The 26,105-nt window shown below is 40.2% G+C and overlaps 1 protein-coding gene across 1 annotated transcript in view; it reads right to left on the reverse strand.

Annotated features, from left to right (window-relative positions):
• Positions 1-26,105, reverse strand: part of LRRIQ1 (leucine rich repeats and IQ motif containing 1) — a 159,177-nt gene that overhangs the window by 36,073 nt on the left and 96,999 nt on the right. The window contains exons 19-23 of the mRNA XM_054989427.1: positions 25,321-25,410; positions 23,485-23,609; positions 20,458-20,553; positions 19,391-19,476; positions 8,491-8,592 (exon numbers count right to left, since the gene is read on the reverse strand). Coding sequence (XP_054845402.1) covers positions 8,491-8,592; positions 19,391-19,476; positions 20,458-20,553; positions 23,485-23,609; positions 25,321-25,410 — 499 coding nt within the window. The remainder of the gene's footprint in view (positions 1-8,490; positions 8,593-19,390; positions 19,477-20,457; positions 20,554-23,484; positions 23,610-25,320; positions 25,411-26,105) is intronic.

Consider the following 26,105-nt stretch of genomic DNA (forward strand, 5'->3'; position numbering starts at 1 on the left):
ATGACTGTCATAACACTGTTTCTTATGGGCAATGAAGACAGATTTATTTTTACAGCATTGCACAGGGAAAAGCTGTGTGACTGAGAGATGAAGTACAAACCACATATGTATGCAATGAGGAGATAATTAGTCTATTAATCTTAGTGAAAAAGATGGACTGTAAATAAATAAATAAATAAAGGATTATACACAATACTCTCAACAATAGCAACAACAAGATCTCAAATTATACAAGAATTGTTTGAAATTGTGCCTTCATCTTGGTCATAGATCCAGAGGAGTTAGCTGTGTTAGTCTGTAGTTGCAAAATAGTAGAGTCCAGTAGCACCTTTAAGACTAACCAACTTTATTGTAGCATAAGCTTTCAAGAACCATATCTCTGTCTCTTCTTCATACCCTCCATGCATCTGACGAAGAGAGCTGCGGTTCCTGAAAACCTATGCTACAATAAAGTTGGTTAGTCTTAAAGGCGCTACTGGACTCTTTATTATTCTCCCTTCACCTTCATTCACAGCTCTCATAATGTCTGTATTCCACCTATAAATGTCCAATGAAAGAGTGGAGAAAGATTTATTTTTAAGCACTCTTATCTACTGTGGCTGCAAATACCAAAGAATGGTTAAAGTACATTCTGAAGTGCATCATGAATATGTTTCCTATTCATGCAGTGGGATAGGTTTGAATATGTAGGCACATCCATCTTTCAAGATGGAATGTATTTCCACAATTGACCTGTGTAAAGAAGACATTAAAGATCTAAACAAGGGTCTGACATAGCACCTAATGATTTTGTGATGACAGAGACAATGAATGAAGAAAAAAGACAGTACAATCCAGTCCATGGCCTTTTCCTTTTGTTCTTAACAAGAGCTAAATGCTTCATTTAAGCTTTCTTGCCAAATACCCTCTCCTTTCTGATGTGTCCCCACCACCTCCGAACCTATTTGAATTTAAGTTGTTGCTAAAATTATCTGTCTTTTGCTCTCTAAGACCTGGGTCACAACCTTATTTAGGGGCAGGAAATAGTTATCAGGTCACTGACTGGTCAGATGAAAAGGATTTGAAATGCTTCAGCACTCAGAGGCTTATTCCTCCAGATGACTGCTTCATGCAGTATAAAAGATTTGGATATGGCTCAGTATCTTGGGATATAGGGGAAAAAAACAACTGAGCATGAAGTCAAAAGGAAATTGGAAAAAAAGAAAATGAAATTGTTTGTACTGTCTGATTTACCTTATTTGAAAAAGACTAAAATTACTATCAGTCACTCTCCAAAAGATCACTCTTAGTGACATCAACAGCAGCTTAACTGTTTACAGAAGACAAATATATGATTTAGTTTTCAGGACATTTCAGCCTCTCCTGTATAATGACTACAATTCTAAACATAATTATTGAACTTAGAGGGACTTGCTTTTGAGGACTGTGGCTTAAACTATATTGGTATTGTACGGTGCAATCCTAAGAAGAAGAATACCTTTCCAAATCTAGTGAAGCCAATGGCCTTAGAAGGATGTAACTCTGCTTAGGACTGCAGGGTTGTTTTGGCACAGTGGCATCTAGAACGTGTTGAACCATCCTTTAGGTAACTTTGCAATGATTCTAATTTAAGAGCGCAACACTGCTTTCAGCGGCAGATCTAAGTTTTACTGTATGCTGGGCTTTCAACACTTAAAGAAGGGGACTCCATATGTGCACAAAGATATTATGGCATATGAAAGCTACTCACTGGGATTTTTTTTAGGATGCTGGACAGAACTGAGGTTAGCTTCGCCAAGAACAGTACTCCTGCAAGAACCTGTTGTAATGAACAAATTAAACCATGTTCAGTCATTACAAATTTGGTGTTCCAACCCTGCTTAATGGGAAATAATGGTATTTGTGATTGATACATGCATTCATCATTTTGTGTGAATAGAGCAATGTACATTTTTTCCAGCCGCAGTATGCACAGATGGTATCCTCAAAATTTTTGATTTTTATGTGCTGAAGGTGGGAAAAAAACACACTGCCCAGTTTATACAAAATGTTGACTACATGTACTGGGAGGTCCACATGTAGTAAATTTTTCCCTCACATATTGGTGGTTCTCCAAAAACATAATGACTGAATAAGGCTTCTAAAGGGTTTAAGGATATTGAGTTGAAAAGTTGTTACTGTTTGTTATTGCAAAACCCTTTGCTCCCCCAGTCGGAATAAAGAGGCAGACACAAGGCTTGTGTAATAAAGGACCACTTTTTATTTTGGCAACAACATGAACTGCAACAACTCAAAACCTGGCAAGGGCCTAACCAGCGGTACAGGTCAAGCCCTGGGGTCACTCCCCTGGACCCTGCCTTGACCTGTCTGGGTGAGACCCACTGCCCCGGATGCGAGCCATCCAAATGCATGGCTGGGATCCGGCCGGCCTGGTGGATGGTTTCCCCCTTAAAGCTCCAAGCACCCCCGCTGTGGAGCATGAGGGAAGGACTTGTCCAGGGGATCCCACCAGGCAGCCTGCCCTCTCAACTGGCCGCCATAAAGAATGCCAGCCGATCCTGACAGGCCCCTAATATCCCCACCAATGGGGATGTGCCAAGGGTACTCACCATCCCACTAACAGCCCCCCAAATAAATCCTGCCAATGCTAAGGCTGCAAGTGCCGATACAGGGGGCAGGGCTGTCCTGTTAAGGCACTTAGCCCCACCCCTTCCCACTTGACCCTGAGAGGCTGGGGGAACGCTGCTGCTTCTCCTCCACAGTGGCAGATGCGGCCCCCAGCCTCAAGCCTTTGGCTGCTAGCCGGGCAGGGGCCGAATTGCTTCTATCATGATAGCTACAGTGGGAGAAAGAATTGTGCTACCTGTAACATTACCATTAATATATATTTTGAAGTTGTCTTGATGGGTGAATATCTGAGCACAGGTTTTTTTAAAGAAGCAAAATAAATAATGATAAAATATATTATAATAATAATCTTCAAAATGCTTGTACCAATTGGACAACTAATGTGGTTGTCGTTGAAGACTTAAAAGCAAGTCCTTTTGCACTAACATATTACAGAGTCACAAGAAAGTAACACAATATTATTACAAGTGCCCATTAACAAACTTTATGATTGAAGAGAATGATCCTTCAGATATTTACTTGGAAACAAGTTCTTTTGAGTGCCCTGCTAACCTCACCTTTACTTGTATGAATGAATGAATGATGGTTAATGCATGCTAGTATACCTGAATAGTACCTGAAGGATTGCCTTCCTGATATGAACCTACCTGTCAACCATCATCTTTTGAGGCCCTGCTTTAAGTACCCATGCCATCTGAGGCTACACAGGTGGCAATCTGAGAAAGGGCCTTCTTGGTCATGGCACAAAAACTTTGGAACTCCCATCCCAGGGAGACTTAGCTGTCTCCCTCTATCATTGTCTTCTGCCAGAGAGTGAAGACTTTTTTGTGTGTTGTTTTGTGTAACCCTAATAGCTGTTATTGGCCCTCCTCTCTGGTTGTGGTATTACATACGTCTATGTGTTTTTATTGTTTAATATGTTATACGTACCTTCTTTAAAATGCTGTTTTAATGTTTGAAATAATTTAACACTGAAATATTTTAAAGTTTTGATGTTTACTGATGGGAACCCTATTGGGCTGAAAAGGTGAGAAAGAAATGTTTTAAATAAATGAATAAAATAAATATAATTAAACTGAGTCTAGTAATCTTCTGCCCTTCCATTCATAGGTGCTTCTGCTACTGGATACATTTTTTAGTGAACTGCATAGCCCAGGTACGCCTGAACTTGTCGGATCTCAGAAGCTAAGCAGGGTTGGCCTTGGTTATGAAATGGATGGGAGACCTCCAATGAAGACGAGGATTGCAGAGGTAGGCAATGGCAAACCATCTCTGTTAGTCTCTTGCCATAAAAAACCCACCAGAGGTCACAATAAGTCAGGTATGACTTGAGGCCACTCTCTTCCTTTCAAGCATCTGAAAATCAATCCACACCTTATAAATTAATGGGCATAGGAATGCTCTCCATGTCAAGTGTCTGATCACATAATAAGGAAAGGAGAACTTAAGAATTATGTGGAACTTACTTCTGAGTAAACATGGATAGGCTCAGGGCCTTACTTTTTACATATTTTTTAGCCAGAATTAACTTTCAACTGCACTCCCATGCTGCTGTATTATAAAAGGAAGGAACTAGGAGAAACACATTTCTTCTACAATTGAATTTTAAACTGGAATATTATGAAATTAACAAGACTTACCAATTCATCTAAAATTTGCAGGAATTGCACAGTTTCTCTTAATATATCTGTTCTTACAGGAAAAAATACCTAAATTTTGTTCAAAGTGGAAATGTCCTAGAAAACGCCTGGGGCATGTATGTTCATGACACAGTAACAGTGTAATAAAAGCATAAGCCATTTAGAGCATTTAGTTGAGATGGCTTTGAGTCTATCAGAACAAAATATTTGACTATCACCACACTTCATGAAGGTGTTTCATTAGTTGACTTTTAACCCTGTGCTGCAGCAACAAAACTGTTTTACTCTATAGATCAAACAAAAAGCAGAAAGGAAACTATACTTGTTATTTGTGAGCAGGAGATTAGAAAATTACCTGCAGATTTTATTTAATTTTTTAAAATTTACAACAATGTGAAGACTGGACAGTTTCAGCTATGCAACTGAAGCTCCGATGTGTGCACTGCATAGCCCCTGCAGTCTTTTACAACTTTGTCAGAGCACCGTAGTTGTGAACTGGGTTTGCACTCTGCCAGCAAAGCAGCTCTGACCCATGCAGAGCACTCCTTCAGATCAACACTGCCTCAGGCTTTGCTGTGTTCTCCAAGAAGTCTTACATTTCAGGCATCAAGTTGAATTTCTTCTGGAGATGATTAACCCAAACCCATGACAGATTTTTTCCAAGATATCTAACTCCTTATGTTTATTTTATCCTGGCTCTTTTTGGATGTACTGGACACAAGTAACCTACTCATTTTACATGTTAAAGGGCTGGTGGAGAGCCATTAATTCCTTAAAATGAGAAAATATTTCAATGTGCAGGGCTCTGTTGTGTGAGCTCACACTAGATAATAAGAAACAAAACTACAGGACGACTATGAATCTTGAGAGTGAAAGGTTCCCTTCTGTCTTGGAAGGTTTTTTAAAATACATTTCCTCACATTTTATGGCAGATAACTTATAGTATGTGAAAATGCATAACACAGCCCAATTAATTAATATGATGCTACAATGGCCAGGTGAATATACTTTGGTATACATATTTGGAAACAAATAATGATTTCTTGTTTGGCAGTCCTCAGTAGCTAATTTTAGATTTTACATTTTTCAGTGAAATCCTAAGGAGAATTACTCCAGTCTAAACCCATTGATTTCAGTGGGCTTAGACTGTAGTAATCCTGTTTAGGATTTCTGTTAACCATCTGAAAGTAAAATTAGATTTTTGAAGAGTCACAAGCAAGATGAGCTTCATAGGAAATTGTGAACTTGATATTTCAGGAAATCTATTTAAAGTCAATATCAATTGAGCAGCCGTAATAGCTTTATTGGCCCTTTGAAGTGATATAAACAACCCAATATGGCTAAATCTTAATTTCATGTCACCCAATGCTAAGAAAATGTGCTTAGAATAATCAACTAACTCCTTTCAGATTATATAGAAGAATGCATATAATATTTACAAGACATACGAGTTCCCTTGTGCAATCCTTTCACCTGATTTTAAAAACCAGGGAAAATAACTAGTTCAGAAAAAATTTTACCATTCTACATCTAAAAGATGCCATCATCTTTGTGTAGTGTAGTGTAGTCCTGTATCACTACACTAGGTTCTGGCCTAAAAGCATGAAGTTTAATCCCTGGATTCCCTGATATACTGACGCCAAGATCATTCTGTATATGATGGAAAAAACCGGCCTCCTCCTTTCAGTGTTAGGCAACTAATCTGGAAATATGGACATATGTTGTGCTTCTCTTTTAGGACCTAGAATTTTGCCTTGCATCAAAGGATGACCTAGATAGGGAGAAGAGAATGGTGCCAAACGTCACTCCAGAGAGAATATACACTAACGTTTGCCTAAAGGAGACTTATGTTTAGGATGCCTGGTGCAATCCTTAGCAGTTTAAACCTTTTAAAAGACCATTATTGACTTTAAAAAAAAAGCCAACAAAAATTATGGGCACCCAGGAAGATCATTACATTCCCTGGACTGACCTGAAGAGGCTAAATATTTGCAGAAAAGCTTTTATATTTGCCTAATTTGTAAGCAGGCTATTTATTACAATTTTATACAAACTTTATTCTAAGGACCCTGAAGCAGAATAAACGATCCACTATGCTTTATCCTCATGTTTATCTATTTTTTTTGACTGACAGATAGTGAATGACCTAACATCACACAGTGAACTTCTTGCCTAAGCAGAGATCAAAACTCAGGGCTCCCCATACTCAAATCTAATTCTCTATCCACTGTGGAGCTGAAGTATCAAACAGCACTAGTGAGGTGAGATCACAATGGCTTCTGTTCATTTTGGGGGGGGGGAATTCAATTTCTAATAATTAACATGAATTAACATGGGAATCATGTCCCATTTGACAGTTTTGGTGGCTTACTATATGCACGGAAATATCTTCTACTAACTCAAGTGTGAGATCAAAATAGTGAAAATAATACTTGCACTTATGATCTATTTAATATTCCAGCCCACTATTCCAATAAATTCAGAAAAAAATACAGCACATGCCATATTTGGTCAGTGTTTAACATGCAATGACAACAACATCTCATAGTGTATATAATGTATATATACATTTTAAATGTAGAAAAGTAGCACTCCTTGTACACAATACTGAATAACTATTCAAAAACAATATCACAATAAAGCATCTGATCGTTAAAGGTGCAAAGATACCTGTATATTTTGGTACAACCAAACTGCATGAAAATACGAACTATATAAAGGGAATAGAATAATCTTTTAAGGTAACTATTATTTATGGTTATTGATTTCTATCAAGAATAAGCATTTGTCTGCTGTAAAATTGTACTCTGCATCATTCTGACAATAGTTTTCTTTTTTAAAAGAAAGAATAAGATATTGGACCTGAAACACCAGTGTTCAATTGTAATAAGAGAAATCAGTGGATGTCTTGTGGTAAAAGCTGAAATATGTTTTGCATGATAATTATGGGAATGCAGCCTGATCTTTAAAAGCATGGAAGAAAAATGCACTTCACTTTTACCCTACTTGCTTACTACAAACAGCTGCTTATGTTGGACCAAATCACCTAACAATGTGCCAAAAATGGTAATGGTAAGAATTTATACCAGAGAAAAGGATTTCAAAATACATTATTCTGAATGACAGGCTTGTACAGATGTTCATGCACTGATTTCTATGTTCAACTTCTGCCTGTACTTAAGGACCAGGTGAAAACTAAGGACAGAGTCCTCTTTTTTTCGCTTGCTTTTGTTACAGCAATACAGCAAAACCTTTTGTAGTTATACCACAATCTTGGTTTTTTGCGAGAGATCCCCAGAAAACAGTTCATATTCATTATTAATGGCCACAAGTTCAGCTCTCGAATGTGGCCCCAACCCCAAAGAAGGAAACTAGTGAATCAAACATCACTGTATAAAATACAATCAAGTCAGTATATCCTGATTTGTAGCAAGACATGACCACCTATAGAGTCTGAAAATACATCGATAATAGTATAAATATATGAGAAAGTCATTAAGAATAAAGAACAAGGATTTTACAGGTTATCCTTTGAAAGCTTCTTTGAATTGAATGAGTAAAATAGAAATCTTATGAACAAAGGCTTTTTACACACAATATGCAGTTTGTGCAGTGTGAATATATGACAAACTGTTGTGTTCTCCTGCCAGATCTATTTTGTACACATTGTGTAGTGTACTTTTTCTCTTCTATATTGCATTATTCATTTTAACACTGATTATACTCTATGAATCAATGGCAAGGAATAGCGCAGAAATGTGTCACATATATGTCTTATTCCTTATAGTTTTTCACTACTGTGATATGTTCCAGTTTAACAAAACTTTAAAAAAATATTCTAATTGTTTCACTTCCTAGGGCATCCCCTTTCAAAACCAGCAACCCTTTTAACAGATAACATATGTGTGCTTGAGGTTGATGTTAAAACCCCTCAATTTCCAACTTAAAAGAAATAAAAGGAAATATATTTTGAATGGAGATATTCCCTTCTCAGAGAAGTGGACGTTAGTGGACTCTGAGATACAGTGAGATTTAAAATTTCTACCGGAACCCCAAATACATAGATACACAGAGCGAGAGCGTGCCATAGATATCAGTAGACTTGGATGGCTATACATAAGTTCTATCACTGTCAATGCAAAGCAAAGTATTTTAAGGAAATGATCTATACCTTTGTATAATTTTTAAAATTTTGGAAAATCTCAGAAAAAAGATAAATGTACAGCACAACCCCTGTGCATACCTTCAAAGTAGCTCATTTTTCCTGTCTGTGCCTTCTTTGGTGGTTTCACAGGGGGATGTTTATTTTCATTGTTTTTGAACAACGCCAGGCGCACAGCTGGGTCTAGACGACAAGAACAAGTTAAAATCAAAAGGTCAGATCTTGCTCATTCATTCCTGAAAAGAAGTATTTGCCTTTTAGCTATTTATTAAAAGAAACAGAATATCTTCTGTAGGTTTTACATTAGCAAGGGAAAATATACTATTTCTAACATGAAAGAGTTAAATTATATAAAAAGAAAGCACTTTGATTTAAATGATATATTCAAAACATTATTCTGTAGGCCACTAACCAATGTGAAGTAAAATGACAATTAATGTTTGAGTCTTCTAGTTAGAAAATTAATTTCTTATTGACAATGAAAAAATAGAAATAGGATGCAAAATGTTTTAAGTGAAACAACCTATTGACAATTTTGAGGCTGTTTAATAAAAGTGACTGTCTCAAAATGAAAAGTGCAGGTTCCTCTTTGAAATGAATTAAAAAGCCTTTCAGAATAATATACTGTGTACGAAGCAGTTATCAGCAAAATCCAGCAGTGGCCATCTGCCCATGGAAGTACGTATTTCTGTACATTATTGCTATTCTGCATTCTCCTTGCATATATGGAAGAGTGCTACAGAGGTCACTTCACCACCAAACTCTGTATCTAGATTTGTGTGTGTGTGTGTGTGTGTGTTACATACAAGGCATTATAATCTGTTTGTAGACTATAAATAATAAAAGCAGTGCCTGTTGCTTTAAGAAATGAACTACCTCTTAGTGGCCATTGTGGGTGTTGCTAGGTAACCACAACAATACTGTCAACTTTCAAGGCTTGGTTTCTGTCAGTGAAAAGCAGGGGGAGGGAGCAGGGCCCTTTCCAAGGTTGTTTTGGCCTTTGAGGGAGGACTTGTTGGCATCCTTTCTGGTAACAACCATGCTACTATGCAACTTGCATTAAGCAAACAGGACTGTTTAACAGCAACTGTCCCATGAAAGCCAGTGAGGTGTAGTGGTAATAGTAAAACTAGAATCTGAGATATACAGATTCAAATCACCACTCTGCCATGGAAGCTCACTGGGTGACCTTGGGCCAGTCACACATTCACAGCTTAACCTACCTCACAGAGTTGCTGGGAGGATAAAATGGAGAAAGATGCAAGATGCTTTGGGACCCCATTGTGGAGAAAGGTGGAATATAAATGAAGTAAATAAATAATAAATATAGCTGAAGTTGAGACTCAGATAAAACAATAACAACAACTATGCTTATATACCACTCTTCTAGACAGAAGGTAGGTTGATTGGTGAGTGGAAAGAAGAGAAGGAAGCAGGGAAATGTGAGGATATGGAGGTTGCAAGGAAGAAGGAAAGAGGCAATCATGTGGGAAGGGGGATTCTGGGGAAAGTGAGGTGTCCTCCTGTAACTTCTTGTGTATTCCCCACCATGCAACTGGTCTTGGCTTGTTGGCCTGCACTGTACAACGAGGCCATAGTTTTCTCAAGGAGAGGCTGTCAGAGCAAGGGAAGGTGGGAAAGCTGAAGACAGGGGGTAGATATAAGGTAGAATTGCTGGTGGGTAAGGAGAGAAGGAAGTAGGTGAAGGGGAGAGACTATGGGGGCTTTTAGGAAATAGAAAGAGGAAATAGGGATTGTATAATAATAATGATAGTGTTATTATTATTAGTTACAATTGCAATCTAAAAATGGTTAAAAACCTTTTAGTATAAAGTAAATGTTTAAGTTACATCAAAATTAAAATGTAATCATTCTGATAATGATCACACCTTGTTTATGCTCCTCACTGAAATTTTAAAAGTGAAATTTATCTGTATGATACGTGATTATTCTTTCATAAAGAAAATGAAGAGCAAAAGATTGTATGAACTAGTCCTGGCAACATACATATTGTGGGCTATTTGCAGGCTCTCCTAAACTTCCTGAACATCCCTGTTTTGTAAAAAAAATAAAATAAAATAAAATTAAGTTTATAGATGGCACAATAGCAGAGATCCATTAGAAACTGTGGTGGCATGAATGTAAAATGCTAAAAAACCATAAAGCATATACAAGTATCTCAAATTCATGATGTTTTATTTGGAAGCTTCACCTGTTCAGATTTTTCAACATCGGACCTAGATTTCTTTCAGACTTGAGAGTAAAAGTTCAGAATATCATTAATGGTTTGGAACCTGTACCTTCCTTCTGCTTTCATAGCCCCTTTGCAGAGTACATTGTTTCAGTGCTTGTTGCTTTCTGCTCATACAAGATCAACATCTTGCATAAGCAGAAACCATCAGCACTAAAGAAACATGGCTGCAATGGTGGGCCACCTCTGCAAAGAAGGACAGCATTGCTCAAACGGAAGAAGATGTGGAAGGCAGGCCTCTAAAATAAATGCAAGGGGTTTACCATTTGCTGTTAGATAGCTACTATATTAATGAAAATGACATTTAGATAAATTACATGCAATATACAAATTATTAGCAGCGTATGTCTCAGGATGATGTATATGCAATCAACCCTCATTAATGAACAAGTTGCCAAGCCACTCTTTTTAGCACAAGTTGTGGACTGCTCTGTGCAATCAAGTTTTCCTGGATTTTCATCAAAGTACATTTCTTGACTAGCACCATGAGGATTATAAGCCTATTGAGAAGGTGCTATATAACATGACAGAGTATTGGTCCATCTAGCTAGCATTTTCCATTTTAACTGGCAGTGCTTTCCAGATTTCCTTCCAAACTTGCCACCAGAGATACTGGATGTACAAGGGATTGAAACAGGAGTGGTTTGGAACCTTAAAACAATCTTGGAGCAAGCTGAGCCAAGTGGCCCCTGCAGTGCTGGCAGTGCTACAAGGTCTACTGGGCGTGGACTGAGGCTCTGATGTCGTGTCTACAACCTGGGCTCAAACCAAGTAGAACCTGCTGAGATGCTAGTACTGCAGGGGCCACTAAGCTTCTGGCTGCCAGTGGCTTTCCAGGGCAGCAGCTTGGTTTGCCTCTGAGCACATTCTTGGAAAGCTAAACATTGCACTGAAGTAAGGACTGTTTCTACCCAAAGCATGTGTTTCATCACTAAGTGATGTGGACTGTTGTTATCGGACTGATAAGCACTCTTAAGATGCTGTTCTTGGCAAAGTGCTACCACTTCATTAGGACAGGAGATTGTTGAACCGCCTGCTTCTGACTTCAGCTATGCTCTAATGAATTTTGAGGAAAGAAAAAAACCCACTGAGATTAACTGTAACAGAGTCTTTGGAATTAGAGACTAACAATCACATTCACAAAAATGAAAGAAAAATTGGAAACATGGTTCATGTCTGCTAAGTTATGGCTAAACTCACTTTGCAATTCTAGGTTAACAGCAACACACAAAGCATTGCATTTATGGAATATGGATTAATTAGAGCTATACATTCTTCATACTTGGGAATACGTTGATGTTTTGCCAGTACGGCTTGGCTGCAAAGCGTTCTGATATCTTTCCCATACTTTTCTTATTATCTCATACTAGAGAAAAGTAGTTGGTGAAGACACAGTAGATGAATAAATCACAGCACACATTTGGCATGGTTAAACTGTGGCCACAACTTATTTAACTGCTTGAGCAAACATTCATAACTGTAATGGATTAAAGCAGAACAGCCTTGTCAGCCATTACCTGACAACACTGGTCCAGTTTTCAGACATTGGCTGTCTACAGTACAGTACATACAGAAAACTAACCCCAACCCCTATCTTCTGATAAAAAGCCACAAGACTTGGGTACTAGCCAGAAACTAATTTCCCTTCAAGTGAGCTTTCAGACACTGAGAGAGATGGACTCAGTAAACTAATGCAGATCTGTGAGTGGCCTGGGGCAGTTTCTTTGTAAGTCTGAGCTGAGGTTTGTGTCCAGACTGGACCATTATTCCACAGCGGCAATCAGTAAACTACCCCTCCATAGAGAGATGCTTTCCAGAGCCAAGGTCCAGTAGAATGGCAACACATTTCAGACAGAATTCAGCCAAAAATTCTCTGCCAACCTTCAAACTGTTCTTAATCAGCTGTTCTGATTTTGTTGTGTATGCTCTTTGTAGATAGATTCTGAACATGTGATTGCTGTAGCTATTGCTTTTGCTGTTCGCTTGTTGCTCACTGTGAGTTATGTGATTATATGGATGGCAAATTCTCTGGACAGGAAGACTCCCAGCCCCATCACATCAAAACATCAGAATTCCTTCCTCTGCCTCTACGTCACATTGTAAGTGGTCAGCCCAGCCTCCACCATTTTAATATGGCTGCTTATGATATTAAAGATGTTCAGGCCTCTGGAGTTAAAGTGGCTGCTGTATTGCCACCAGAGAGCCTCTAACAGTTGCTGAATCCTACTCGGGAGAACAGGCATGAATGGAATGCCACAGGATTTACTATCTCTCCAGCCCCACAGGTGCCCAGTGCAACAAAGGCCTCACAGAGTCATCCCCACTTAACACATTCCTTTACCCCCCTCCGTGATGAGATCTCCTGTCCTTGATTGAGGAGCTAATCAAATGACATTCATAAGTAGAGACAGCTGTTCCTGGGAAAAGTACAGTCTCCACCTAAAATCCATCAACTTAGCTCCAGTGGAATTCACTAACTATCTCTTTTGTGCAGCACTAGAACACGTTTTGCATTTGCTTTTACACACCCCGGCAGCTACCGATCAAGGTACTCAAACCTTTTGTCAAAACCAGGAACTAACCATTGGAGTCTTTGTTCTAGTGGCTAGGTGGGCTCTTCCACCTCAGGGCACATTTTACCTATAAAGGTAGAGCTCTGGCTTCATTCAAATCGTTCATGCTTATTGGATCCACAAGTGTTGTTCCCTTGAGGTTTGCTCTAAGCCTCTTGCTCTCTTGGCCAAGGACACTGAACGTTTGAAGCTTCTCTCTCTCTCTTCACCACGGACTGGACTGCTCTTCAGGATAGGTAGATATACTTGCCCCCTCTCTCTCTATCCCCAATTTCCAGCTAAGCTTCCTAGGACTCTCTCTCTCTCTCTCTCTCTCTCTCTCTCTCTCTCTCTCTCTCTCTCTCTCTCTCTCTCTCTCTCTGTGTAATTATTTTCCCCAGCAATTTTGTATGTGCATGAAGCCTTGTTCTTTAATAAAAGGTATTGTCTGTTGTTAAGAACCAGCCTAGTTTGCTAATTTGGGGAGGGGACTCCGTAAGCACAGGTGATTGATCCACGCAGTTACCCGCCTCTTGCATAGCCACCCTCTTTATTTGCTAATTCCCCCACAAATTATTAATTGCAAGGAGACCACTTCCAGTAACAACATTCTAGAGCTGGGAATAAATGCTTGTATCTATTGAATACAGGCAAGAGCTTTTATGGTCAGTAGAGACTTCCAGTGGCCACAGAACCTGCTGCAGTTCTGTTCTTCAATCTGACTGCACTTGATTTGCTGTACTCCTCCAGGCTGTGTAGGCAGGAAGAAAAAGAGTGCACCAGGACACCATCTAATTTCTTCTGGTTGTGTGTGTGGCTCTAAGCACAGACAAAGTACAAGCAGGATAGTGGAGAAGGACATGAGGCTCAGAGTACAAGGTCACAGAGCTATATTCTTCTTCTGTTCCAGTTGGGGACAGAGGGTGGCGCTTGGGGAGAGGTTATCTGCACACCATTGCTGTGCAGCGTCCCACAAGGGGCAATACTCTCCCCTCTATCATTCAATCTTTACATGTGTCCCCTTGCCCAGTTGATGTGAAGTTTCAGACTGGGCTGTCACCAATATGCAGATGACAGCCAGCTGTATCTGCTAATGGCTGGCTGGCCTGACTCTGCCCCAGATGTCCTAGTGAGAGCTTTGGAGGCCGTGTCAGGATGGGTGAAGCAAAGTCAGCTGAAGCTGAATCCAGCAAAGATGGAAGTCCTGTACTTGTGCTGTGGCCTGCTAGATTTGGGAATATGGCTCTCGACTTTTGATGGGGCACTGCTTGTGTCCGTTCTATCGGTCAGGAGTCTCGGAGTGATGCTGGACTCTTCCTTATCAATGGAGGGTCAAGTTGTGCTAGTTGCCCAGTCTGTGTTTTTTTCTCTCTGGCAGGCCAGGCATCTTGTGCCCTATCTGTCAGTTCATGACCTAATTACAGTGATCCATGCAACAGTCACCTCTAGATTAGACTACTGTAACTTGCTCTATGTAGGGCTTCCCTTGGGTCTGACCCAGAAATTACAGTGGGTCCAGAATGCTGCTGCATGTGTCCTGATGGGTATACCATACAGGGCACATATCACTCCGATCTTGCAGCAGCTGCATTGGCTCCCCATGGAGTTCCGGATCAGGTTCAAGGTTTTGGTTTTAACCTTTAAAGCCCTAAATAGACTGGGACAAGCATGCCTGAGGGACCACCTCTCCCTGTATGTACCATGGAGAGTGCCAAGATTGGCAAATAAAAATCTACTGGTGGTCCCTTGCCCCAACCTGGCCCTCAGCTGGCCTCTACCAGGGCCAGGGCCTTTTCAGACCAGGCCCCAATCTAGTGGAACATTCTGTTAGAGGACACCTGGGCCTGCCAAGACCTTATATCCTTTCAATAGGCCTGTAAGACAGAGATGTTTTGCCAGGCATACGGCTGAAGCCAGTCTTAGGTTGTTTAGAAATGCCTCCCTACCAGTCTCTTGCTGGGGGAGCTATAAAACCATCTGCCCCCCTATATGCAAAGTCACAGTATGACATCAACTGCGCCCTCCACTCCCCTCTTGTTATAGTGTAGTTGGGAAAAATGGAGAGGGCAGCCATCTTGAGACTTGAATTGTATATACATTGTTGTTCTGATTTTAAATGTATTTAAATGTTTTTTTGTATTATTTATATTATTGTAACTCGCCCTGAGTCCGATTGTGGGGAGGGTGGGCTAAACATTGAATTAATAAATAAAATAAATAAAATTTCCATCACACTTCCATTTTGTTGCACTATGACAAAAAAGGAAAGCCATATGGATTTTAGGGGTGCATACCAACATTCTTCTTTTTTATTTTGGTAGATGTTTTAAAATCATTTTTCTTTTTTATTTTGAGTTTACTTGCTTTATTCTTAGTCTCCATTGGTTTCAATGTGAAACAAATTTTCAGCTGTAACTTATTTCTGTTCTATTCAGTTGGAATTTTGAGAGGAGTATTTTACCCAAGGGACCTTCCTTGTCAAATTTCAAACAAAAAGGAGAAAAGGACCCAATTTTATAGATAATTTATTTTCTAATGTACACAGTGGTTAAAGGAATATGACTGACAATCCTAGAAGATAAGCAGAAGAGTGGGCAGTCACAGTCTTTCAGAGAAACTACTAAGAGCAGAACTACAAGTGACAAAAGGCACAGATTGGACACTTGTCAGCTTCCCTCAGGTTTTGATGGGAAATGTAGGCAGCTTGGTGGAATGTTGGACAAGTGACAGTTGAAAAGTCCATTAGACAGCAGTCAGAGAGCCAAGCTTCAAGACTAGGATGCCTACATTTCCCATCAAAACTTGAGGGAAGCTAACAAGTGTCCAATCTGTGCCTTTTGTTACTTGTAGTTCCGCTCTAAGTGGTGATAGTTCTGTTTCCAAAAGTCTTCCCCAACAATTGAATGATTTGCAGAAATGTAGTGCGCAAAAAACTATCACTGTAATTCCCTTTGGTGGCAACATTAATATACTCTAATGGTTTACCACTCCCTTGTCAAACTGGAACAACATCAATGAGGGAGTGGAATTCAAAGGATTCAAAAGATTTACAGCCTTCTCTGATTATTCCTGAAGGCTGTTTCTTTTTATTTAACATCAGATTTAGTAACAATAATTATATAACAGGTTAAAGGATTAAATCTGGGTTTTTATTACTTACTATCCGACTGTTCATACTATGTTGTTTTTATTTTTATTTTTTGTAAATATCTGTAGACAACATTTCATAGTAAAGAGGTTTATTGAGGATCATGCATTTAAGGAGCATTTCACTCAGGATGTATTTCCTATGCAGATATTACTTCCATGTGAAGAAACTGTAGGTTGCCACTAGGCGGATGCATCTGAATACACCTGAGCTGAAAATATACCTGAAATTAGCCATATTCACTCAGGCTGAGTATATATGAATAAAAAAACACTTTGGGAATTCTGGGAGTAATGTTATCTCCTGGAATTTCAGCAGTTGTTTTGAGGAGTGGGCTCATCCTCTCATTTGCCCTTTGCAAGACTTTGCTAATCTCTAGAGCCTTGTGAAGTCTTCCTTATAAAGCCCTGGCTGGATTCAATTTGCACCCAGGAACCCTTGCACCAGCCATTCTTTGGCTTTCAAGTCTGGATGGGCTCAGCTGCAGCAACACAGAGAAGGAAAGGCCAGTGCTGTGATTCGGCTCTGGAAAGCCAGAAATCATGCCTGCCTTCCTTTTTTAATAATGTAAAGGATCACTGGGAAGGGGTGTGTGTCCTTTTTAATGTCAGAACAGACATTTTACAGGACATGCTTTCTGGGTGCTGCAACTCCAGATCTCCAAAGCTTCCAATAACCTTCAAGGTTTAGGCTTGTACTCAGATTTATCTCTGAGTCTCACAAGACTTGCAACAAGAGGAAGAAACAGAGGCTGATTCCGCACATGTTGGACAATGCACTTCCAATCCTCTTTATAGATCATTTGGAATGGATTTTTTCATGTGCAGAACAAAAAATCCACCTCAACGATTGATAAAGTGCATTGAAAGTGCATTATCCAATGTGTGCGGAATCAGCCATGGTCTGTAAAGGACTATTTCTCAACTTTCCCAAACACTTGCGTAGGAAATGCACTTTGGGTGTGGTGGCCCAGAAATATGGAATGCTATATTTCATTGATGTCAATGGGAATTAAGCATGACTGGACACTTGTGAAAGGACCAAAGGCAGTGCTGGGAGGAGAAGTTAGATCTTACAAAGGCAATCAAGCTGCCAGTCAAGTTAAAATCTCTCTCATCTCAGACTGCTTCTAGCTCATAAGTGTTTTAAAGATATGCCTCCTTTTATAAAAGAATTCTAAGCAAAAGTAAGTCCTATTTTATTCAATGGGGCTTAGTCCTAGAAAAGTGTTCTTAAGATTAAGGTCCTTTATGTTACACAATGGAATTATGCAGCTGTTACATACTTCTATCACTTTTTAGAAGCACACGCACACGTGCATTGCACACACACACACACACACACAGGGGAAGTGGGGAAGGACCAGTGAGACTAAAAGACAGAAATTATCACCCCACAATGACTTTGGGACAGGAGTGAAATATAAACAAATATAAACAAAAAACAAATATAAACAAGTAACAAGAGCTCATATCTGCTGTTCTCAACCATAATGGTACGCCTGCTCTTGGGTTATATTTTGGCTACATTCTCAACCAGTTTGAAAATGGATACATTTTAAAATGCAGACAAGAAGAAAATCCCACTCTTGTTAGCATGGGAACATCCCCAAGTCCTTTAGAGACAACAAAAACAGGAAAAGTTACTTTGATATGCTTTAACCAATCACCATTTATGACTGGATTAATTATTAGTAACATAAAACAGACAACATATGGGGAAAAGATGATACACTCCAATGGGTTCCATTAATTACAATTGATATGTGGGCCACCAAGTTGTACACATGTGAAAAATTCAGCTGGACACCAGATATGCGTTTTTTAGAGAGGTATATGACAGAACAGGGTGGGAGGCCATCAGAATCAATGAACTTATATGCACTCTTTTGGAGTTCCTGCTATTGTCTCTTCCTGTGTCACACAGTTGTGACTTTAAATTATTTTTAAAAGACACAGAGAAGCTACAGTTGAGGGTCTCAGATTATGAGGAGCCTCGTACTCCCTCCCTCATTACTAAATTACCATTTTTCTTGGTAATGCTATGGGGCCTCTTAAATGTGACATAGTTCAGGGCCTCTGTGTGTCTTAATCTGTTTCGGCTTATAGACATTTCATTTTTTCAATTAAAAAAATCAGTAAAAAGTCTTCAAAATCTACAACTTCATAAGGAACTATATTCATACACTTTTCTTTTTTCCAAATTATTTTAATATTAAAAAGAACATTTACACACAATTAACACAACATCTCTAGTTCAACACAGACAATATATATCTCTAGACTGTCTAAACTGACTGTGCTTAATTATGTTAGTAATAAGAACCCATCAATCAATCACATTTTTATTTTGCCTTTCTCCCAAGGAGCTCAGGAAAGCATACAAAGTTTTCCTTTCCCATTTTTTTTCAAAGAGAAATCTGGTTCCCAAACTTATGAAGATAATTATAGTTGATAACTATAAAGGGACATGATTATCTGACATAGAGACAGGAGATTTATCCTTTCTGGAAATATCAGTTGTCCTTTTAAATATCAATTATCCTTTTAAAAAAATAACTTACCTGTCAGGAAAATACAAACTGCTTACTGCCAAGCATTCATACATTCCTGGCATGGTATGATTAATGCTAGTTGAAGGAATATAGTTATTAGCTATAGTATCTTTTTAAAAGCTTTCTGTACTATGATGCAAAGGGCTTTTGTTGAAGGCCTACTGTGTGCAGACATCTTTACAGGAAGAGTTCTCTTGTAAAAGTTTGATAACCTTTGAAATGAATGACATCCAATAGCATCAATGAATTTAAACAATGCCCAACATTTTTAAAGAAGAGAATGCCTCTTTTCAATGGGTGTAGGCTGGTGTAACTCTGCTTAGGATTTCACTGTAAGATACTTAAAAAATACAATCCTAAGGAGAATCCATTGATGTCAATAGGATTCAACAGAAGTAACTCTGCATAAAATTCCAGTTAATCTCTTTTTCAGACATACTCTGTATTACATTTTTTTAACAGGAACGTGTACTCACCAAGTTTTTTACTGCTAGATTTCTTTGCTTTCATTTTATGTGCTCTCTTTAGCATGAGCTGTGCAGTAGCAAGGTCTTTAAATCCCCTAAAACAGAGATGATTTTAGAATCTGTGCAGATAGAAATGTACAGCTATTAAATATACTGGTTGGGATTGGTAAAACCCCGTTGTGTTGCCCCTGTTGTTTTCACAGACACACAGAGGGACTGCCAATTTCCCCTTCAGGCTGCTGTAGTCACACTGCATATTGCTTCTGAGGGTCTTCTCAAGAACAGTTTTTCAGGCGGTACAAGGGAGTGACTCGGAAAAGGGGTCAAGAGTCCTGGAGCCATGCAATACAGCTCTTTGGATTCTAGCCGTACTGTATTATATATACAGCATTTCACATTCTAAATTGAGCATAGCACATAATTATTATGAAGTATGTGTGCAATATTTTGGTTGATGCAATCTTCCACATCATCTTACTGATGTTTCTCAATTGAAAATAATATTATATATGCATAACTGTACAATATTAACCTTTATAAATAACTGAAGGACAGATTTTTCTCTTGCCTACTCAAATCTTGTCTTCCTATTTCACAAAGGTAGAAATGGGAACCAACCCCATTATCCTCGCAACAACAGAACATATTTTCTCTCACCAACTGTACCAGTGCAATTGCAGAAGCAACTGTTGTGTCCCATATATTGTAGGGAAGTCACAGACCAGGACACATCAGCACAAATACTTAAGATAAAAATATCAATAGCTAAACTAGCTTGAACCTAAAACTATAATATTCTGGTGTGTGTACGTATGTATGTGCATGTACTTGTGCACGCGCACACACACAAAACCATTTAAAGAGAGCCAGCATGGTGCGCAGTGATTAAAGTGGACTAGGATCTGGGAAACTGAGCTTTAAATCCCGACTCTGCCCCAGAAGCTCACTTGGTGACCTTACTCTCTGATCCTAACCTGCCTCACAGGATGGTTGTGAGGATAAAATAGACAAGAAGGGAGTAATGGGGAGAAAGTGTAGTATAAATAAAAATAAAATAAATAATAAATCAAACATACCACTCTGCTGAAATTTGTTCCTCTTTTTCTGGTTTTAGCAATGATTTTGGTGAAGGTTTCAAGTTGGAGAATTGTGACACAGTGTTCTTTTCTGACCTGAATATAGCAAGCAAATAATGCTGAAAGTACGACACAAATCAGCCTTTGGTGTTTGCAAGAATCTCTGCCTTTTGAAACTCAGAAATAAAATACTTAAATATCCCAGGAAAACTTTATCTTGGATAGTAATAAAAGTCAGACATTTAAATGAAATGTTTACATTTCAATTACTCAAAGTATATGTTAACATTTTTCTACAAAGGAATGAAGGGCTGTAAGAAATCCTTTTACCCTTATCACAGATATCTGGATTTAAGACCTATTTCATTTTTGGTACTTTTTGAAATTTTATGACTTGGATTGTTAGACCTTCTATCTTATGTTGATAGTTTACCGTGCAATCCTAAGCAGCAGGGTGGAAACCGCATAGGAAGAGAACTAAGCCTTGCACGGGCGTAAATGGCACTTATGTTGACGTAAATCCCTCTCTGCCGGTGCCCGCCCAACGTACATTACTGCAGACGGGCTGCTGCCTGTGGGCATGCTTGGTGGCCAGGCGGAAGTGCAAGTCTGGCGCAAGTCCCCATGACGGCGTGGGAGGGGGCAGGAAGGGGGGCAGGGTGTGAGTTAGTCTGCTTCCAAAGCCACTCCAGCCCTGGAAACGCCCCCTGCAGCAGCGGAATGTTACGCCAGCAAAAAAGGAAGCGTAGCCCATAGGAGCCCATTGGATGGGAAAACTCGAGCCTCTCTTCCGGCGCCCAGCCCCACCCCTGCTGCCTGAAGGAGCATAGGATGGGAACTACCATGAGGGCCAATCTGTGTGCACTTCTGGGATAGGCGAGCCTCCCTCCCTGCACCAAATCACCTGCTCACACACCCTACAAAATGTCCAGCTGTGCTGCTCCTGACCTCAGGTAGGTGAACACATGGTGAACACATGGCTGAAGGCTCTGCCCGTCAGCCATCTGCTGTGCGGACTTTGGGTACAAGGCGGGAGAGTGCACTGGAGGGGACTTAGTGGGAAAACTGGGAGAACTTTGCACTCGCTTAAGGGAAGAAGGGCAAAGTCCAGAATGTCAGGCTAACTAACAATAGCTACTCAAGTCTCCCTGCAGGTTGTCTGACTCAAGTTCCAGCTCAGTAAGGAGAGAGGTAGCACTTACAGGTAAGAAAGAGATGGGGCAGTGGCTAACTCAGCTCGCTGATTTGTGCTGGCTGCCCCATCACTTGAACTCGCCTGACCGCTATCCTCTTCAGGTGAGGCTCGGCAGGGGAGGGGATGGTGGCAGCAGCACCTGTCTGCCCCAGAGGCGGTTGCCCAGAAAACTACTCTTGACCGGGTGTTTGTGACCACCTGTTGACTTTCTTCCTTAAAGGTAAAATCACCCCAAAGCAGAGCACTTCCTCACCAGAGGGTCTTGCATCAGCAGGTCGCTAGCTGCACCTGTGGAGTTGCCGCTGCTGCTCTCTATTATGTGCATCTTCCCAGATGCTGGAGTGTGGACTTTGCCTCGGCCATGGACCGGGCTGGGTTACATGCAGCACATATGTCTCTTTCCCTTACAGGCACATTGTGACTCATCTGGGAGATGACAGAACATGTCAGCCCCCCCCCCCCCGGGAATCTTCTGTGAGAGCCATTCAGATCCAGCCTAGGGAGCCCCAACAAACTTCAGTTTTTGCACGCCTGCCTGACATTGCTAGTAGCTGCTCCCTCAACTCTCTGTCAGAATGTCCTCTCACACATCCCCACAAATGTTTCAAGTAGTGCCCCGTCCAGCCTCCCTGCCCTCTTCCTCCCATCAATGTAACTTCAGGCAGTGGTGTGGGAAATGAACTGTGGCCCATGAATGTCTGCAAGGGGGGCACTGAAGACTTTCATTCTCTGATAGTCTGAGCTGCTGGCATCTGATAAGCCAGGAAGATGATCGCCGCATGCTGCCAGGGGGCGGAGGATGTGTTTGCGGAAGCAGGGATGGACTTGGGCAATTCAGCATGGGGAGGGCCTGTCAGTCCACCCCAGGACTGGGGCATGGCTGTTGAGGTCCAACCAGCATTCTCGCATTGTAGAGGTGCAGTGATGTGTTCAATTGGCGCTGCTGCAATTTTGTGTGTGCTTTTCATTCCCCTTGCTTCTAAACGGCTTCCTGGCCTCCTATGTCGTTCCCAATGGGCATTCCTGTCACTCATTGAAGGCCCCGCCTCCCCCTCACCTGCTTCTCTGGACCCTGGGGATTAATTAGGGTTGCCAGTCTCCAGGTGGTAGCTGGACATCTCCCAGAATTACAACTGATCTCCAAGCAACAGAGATCAGTTCCCTACTATCAGTCCCTACTTTTCAGGGAGGGGGAACCTGTTTCTTGTGGTGGTGACGGCGGCAGTGGGGATTTGCAGGTACACCAAGCTGCAGCCACCGGCCTGGCCCTCATCAGCAATGGGGGCTGGATGGGCGAGAGGGTGGGTGTTCCATCTACCCCCCTCCGTGGTAGGAATGCCTGCTCTCTGATGGGGGGCCTATTGATGGCAGCAGGGATTGCGGCCTCCCCATTGGCTGTGCCACTGCTTGCCCCTCACCTGCATGTCTGGGGAGGGGTGTGGCCATTGGCTGGTGTGAGCGGGGCTGTCAGGGGAACGGTGGGTGGGTGCTCCTGGCAGCGGCTGCACCTCTCCTTGTCGCACTCGGGCGCTGGCGGGACTCTCCTGCAAAAGTCCATAGGGAGTCGTGGAGTGGCACCCCATTTATGTCGACAAACGAGCAACAATGCTGTCTTGGGTGTTAGGATTGAGCTGCCCATAAGCACTGAAGAACTACTGTTTTGCATTCGATTTGGGACATTTTGGCATATCCACTTTAAACTTAATCATATGAATTAAAATACCAAAGCAGCAATGAACAGTCCTAATTACTTTTTCAGTGCTTCTTCTGGTTTTTATCAAGGTGTGGTTAATTATAGACATCAACATTTAAACACAATTTATTTGACTTACCTGGTACTAATTTGGCTGTTTTCTGACAAGAATGAATTTGGTCTTTCCCTAAACTGCCAGGTTTTCTGTGCTGGCCACATCAAATGGTCTGATTTGTCTTCCTGTTGAACAGGTTCATTATACTTCTAAGCAGAGGAAGAAACATGTTTAAATAAAAAATACTACTATTTCTGCTTAGATATGAAATGCTAAGAGCTCCTGTACATGTTACTTTATTGTTGTGGCAAGATGCTTCTCTGTGGTGACTCTACTCTACTATGATGCTAGGGAAGTGCCATGGCTTAATGGTAGAGCACTTGTTTTGCAAGGACTCAGGTGACAAATGTTGGAAAATATGAATACATCAAATTAGACAATCCTGAGTGTGGTGGACCAAAGGTATAACTTTGTAAGATAGCTTTATATGTTCATTCTATGCAGCTTGCCATGGATCATGTGGAGACCTGCCTTTGGGAACATTTAGTACCAGTTAATAAATTCTTCACATGACTTTGTAGAGGTGCATGGGAAGTCATGCTAGAAAATAGATGCAGAGGAGTTAGCCGTGTTAGTCTGTGGTAGCAAAATCAAAAAGAGTCCAGTAGCACCTTTAAGACTAACCAATTTTATTGTAGCATAAGCTTTCGAGAATCAAGTTCTCATCTGACGAAGAGAACTTGATTCTCGAAAGCTTATGCTACAATAAAATTGGTTAGTCTTAAAGGTGCTACTGGACTCTTTTTGATTATGCTAGAAAATGTGAGACAAGTAGATTCAGAGATGCACATTTGCTATCCACATTAAAACAATACATAGACCAGCAGTTCTCACTTTACCCAGTTGTAAGCGATTTATGGCCAATGAAACTATACTTCTATATGTAGGCAAAAGCCCTGCAAGTGTGCTTGAGGTTTTCACTGCAGCTGCATTTTTCAAAGGCAAGATATATTTTAAGATGAAAAGCCAGCCTCTGCTGCAGCATGAGCAGCCACAGTGGAAACTTCAAAGAAACATGCAGCCATGTGCATGGTTCTCCACTGTTGCATGCATACCATTTTGTTGGATTGTAGCCATGGACTATAATAGGATCCAGGCATTTTGCAATAATATAGAATGTACATATCCATACCAATTTCCCTAAAACGTGAGCAGATCATAATCTAGAAACGTTTTGAAATTCAAATTAAAACTACAGCATCCTTAATCTTTAGCACATTTACAAGGAATGGAATCCCACTGAAGGCAATGAAATATCCTCCCAAAGAAACATGCTTAGTATTTGGGTGCCAAGCTTTTCACTTAACTACTCCCATGAGAAAAAAAAATAACATACATTAGGCACTACTGTCTGCAGTTTATGACCATCTTCTATCTTCCTCCAAGCACAAATATTGTTGGAAACATATTGCATATAGCAAAGAGAATTAAACATAACATAAAAAAGCCGAAACTTCAAAGTTTATCAAATAGCTAACAGACATTACAGTTCAATGTTCTGAAAATCCTCAGCTGTTGCTTTATAATGCAGGCTTTGGTATTTTTAAAGGACTGTGTCAACTAGCAATTTTTAATCCATTGCCAAATGTGCAGCTGAAGCACATCATCTCTTCACCCCCCTCCTTTTAGCTACTGTGAAGTAAAGTGTTGAAAGAATTCCAAAATAAAGTGGGGGGGGGGGGGGAATTAAGCAAATGAAAGAAAAGCTACATGAAAAATTACATCTGGGGATGAGGAGGAAGTCAGAGCTTCTAAAAGTAATTATGTTTTTTCAGTCAATAAATTGCAGTATTAATCAACCGAAGATCCTTAAGGAATGAACAAAGGCCAAAGAGTAGGAAGGTTTCCTTGACATATTACCTTTGGCGAGGGCAACTGGTCTGTGAATAACAATGTTTGTGAAAGGAAGCGGGTGGAATCCAAAGTTGGCCATTCTTTCTGTATGACAGCCTGTTTTTTTTAAAGAAAAATCAATGAAGTCAATAGTGCAGGGATAATATCAGTTTCGTTTTGATAAGTTGTGTAAAGTACTGCTTTGACTGTCTGCATGCTGCTTTCAGTATTTCTGTGCTATATATTAGAATTGACACCTGTAGTGCACCCATACCATGAGGAAAAGGTTTGAATTAATTTATATACCAATTTTTCATAATTTAAAAATAAATTAATTGGGGACAATATTGGCCAAACCTGAGTTCAGCCACCTACTTCAAAAGCGGTAGGATTGCCTCCAGAAGATAAAAAAAGTCTAACAGGACACATGAGTTTGGAGATGTGGGAGAAGGATAAACAGAAGTTAAATTAAGTGTTAAGTGTATTTCATTCTCATTTTACACATTTGGTATGGGCAAGGGAGACAGCCACAGCAATTGTATGTACTTCATAAAGTACAGAGCAAGCAGTCCCTTGGTAAAAATTTGGTGTTTCATTTTGATCCCATTCCCTTTCCCTCCATGTAGCTGTAATATCTTTCTTCTTCCCTTTACAGACCATTTCTAGGCTGTATTTATTTCTCTGAGATGGTTATCCCAGTATTTGGATATCTAAAGTTAGATTTTCAGAAATTCTACATTAGCTTACTAAAGATCAGCCTACATATGTGAAATTGCACTATCCATCCTTTCTCCCTTAATAAGGGCAAGGCC

This window comes from Eublepharis macularius, chromosome 9 (genome assembly GCF_028583425.1).
Source record: "Eublepharis macularius isolate TG4126 chromosome 9, MPM_Emac_v1.0, whole genome shotgun sequence".
Classification (NCBI taxonomy): Eukaryota; Metazoa; Chordata; class Lepidosauria; order Squamata; family Eublepharidae; genus Eublepharis; species Eublepharis macularius.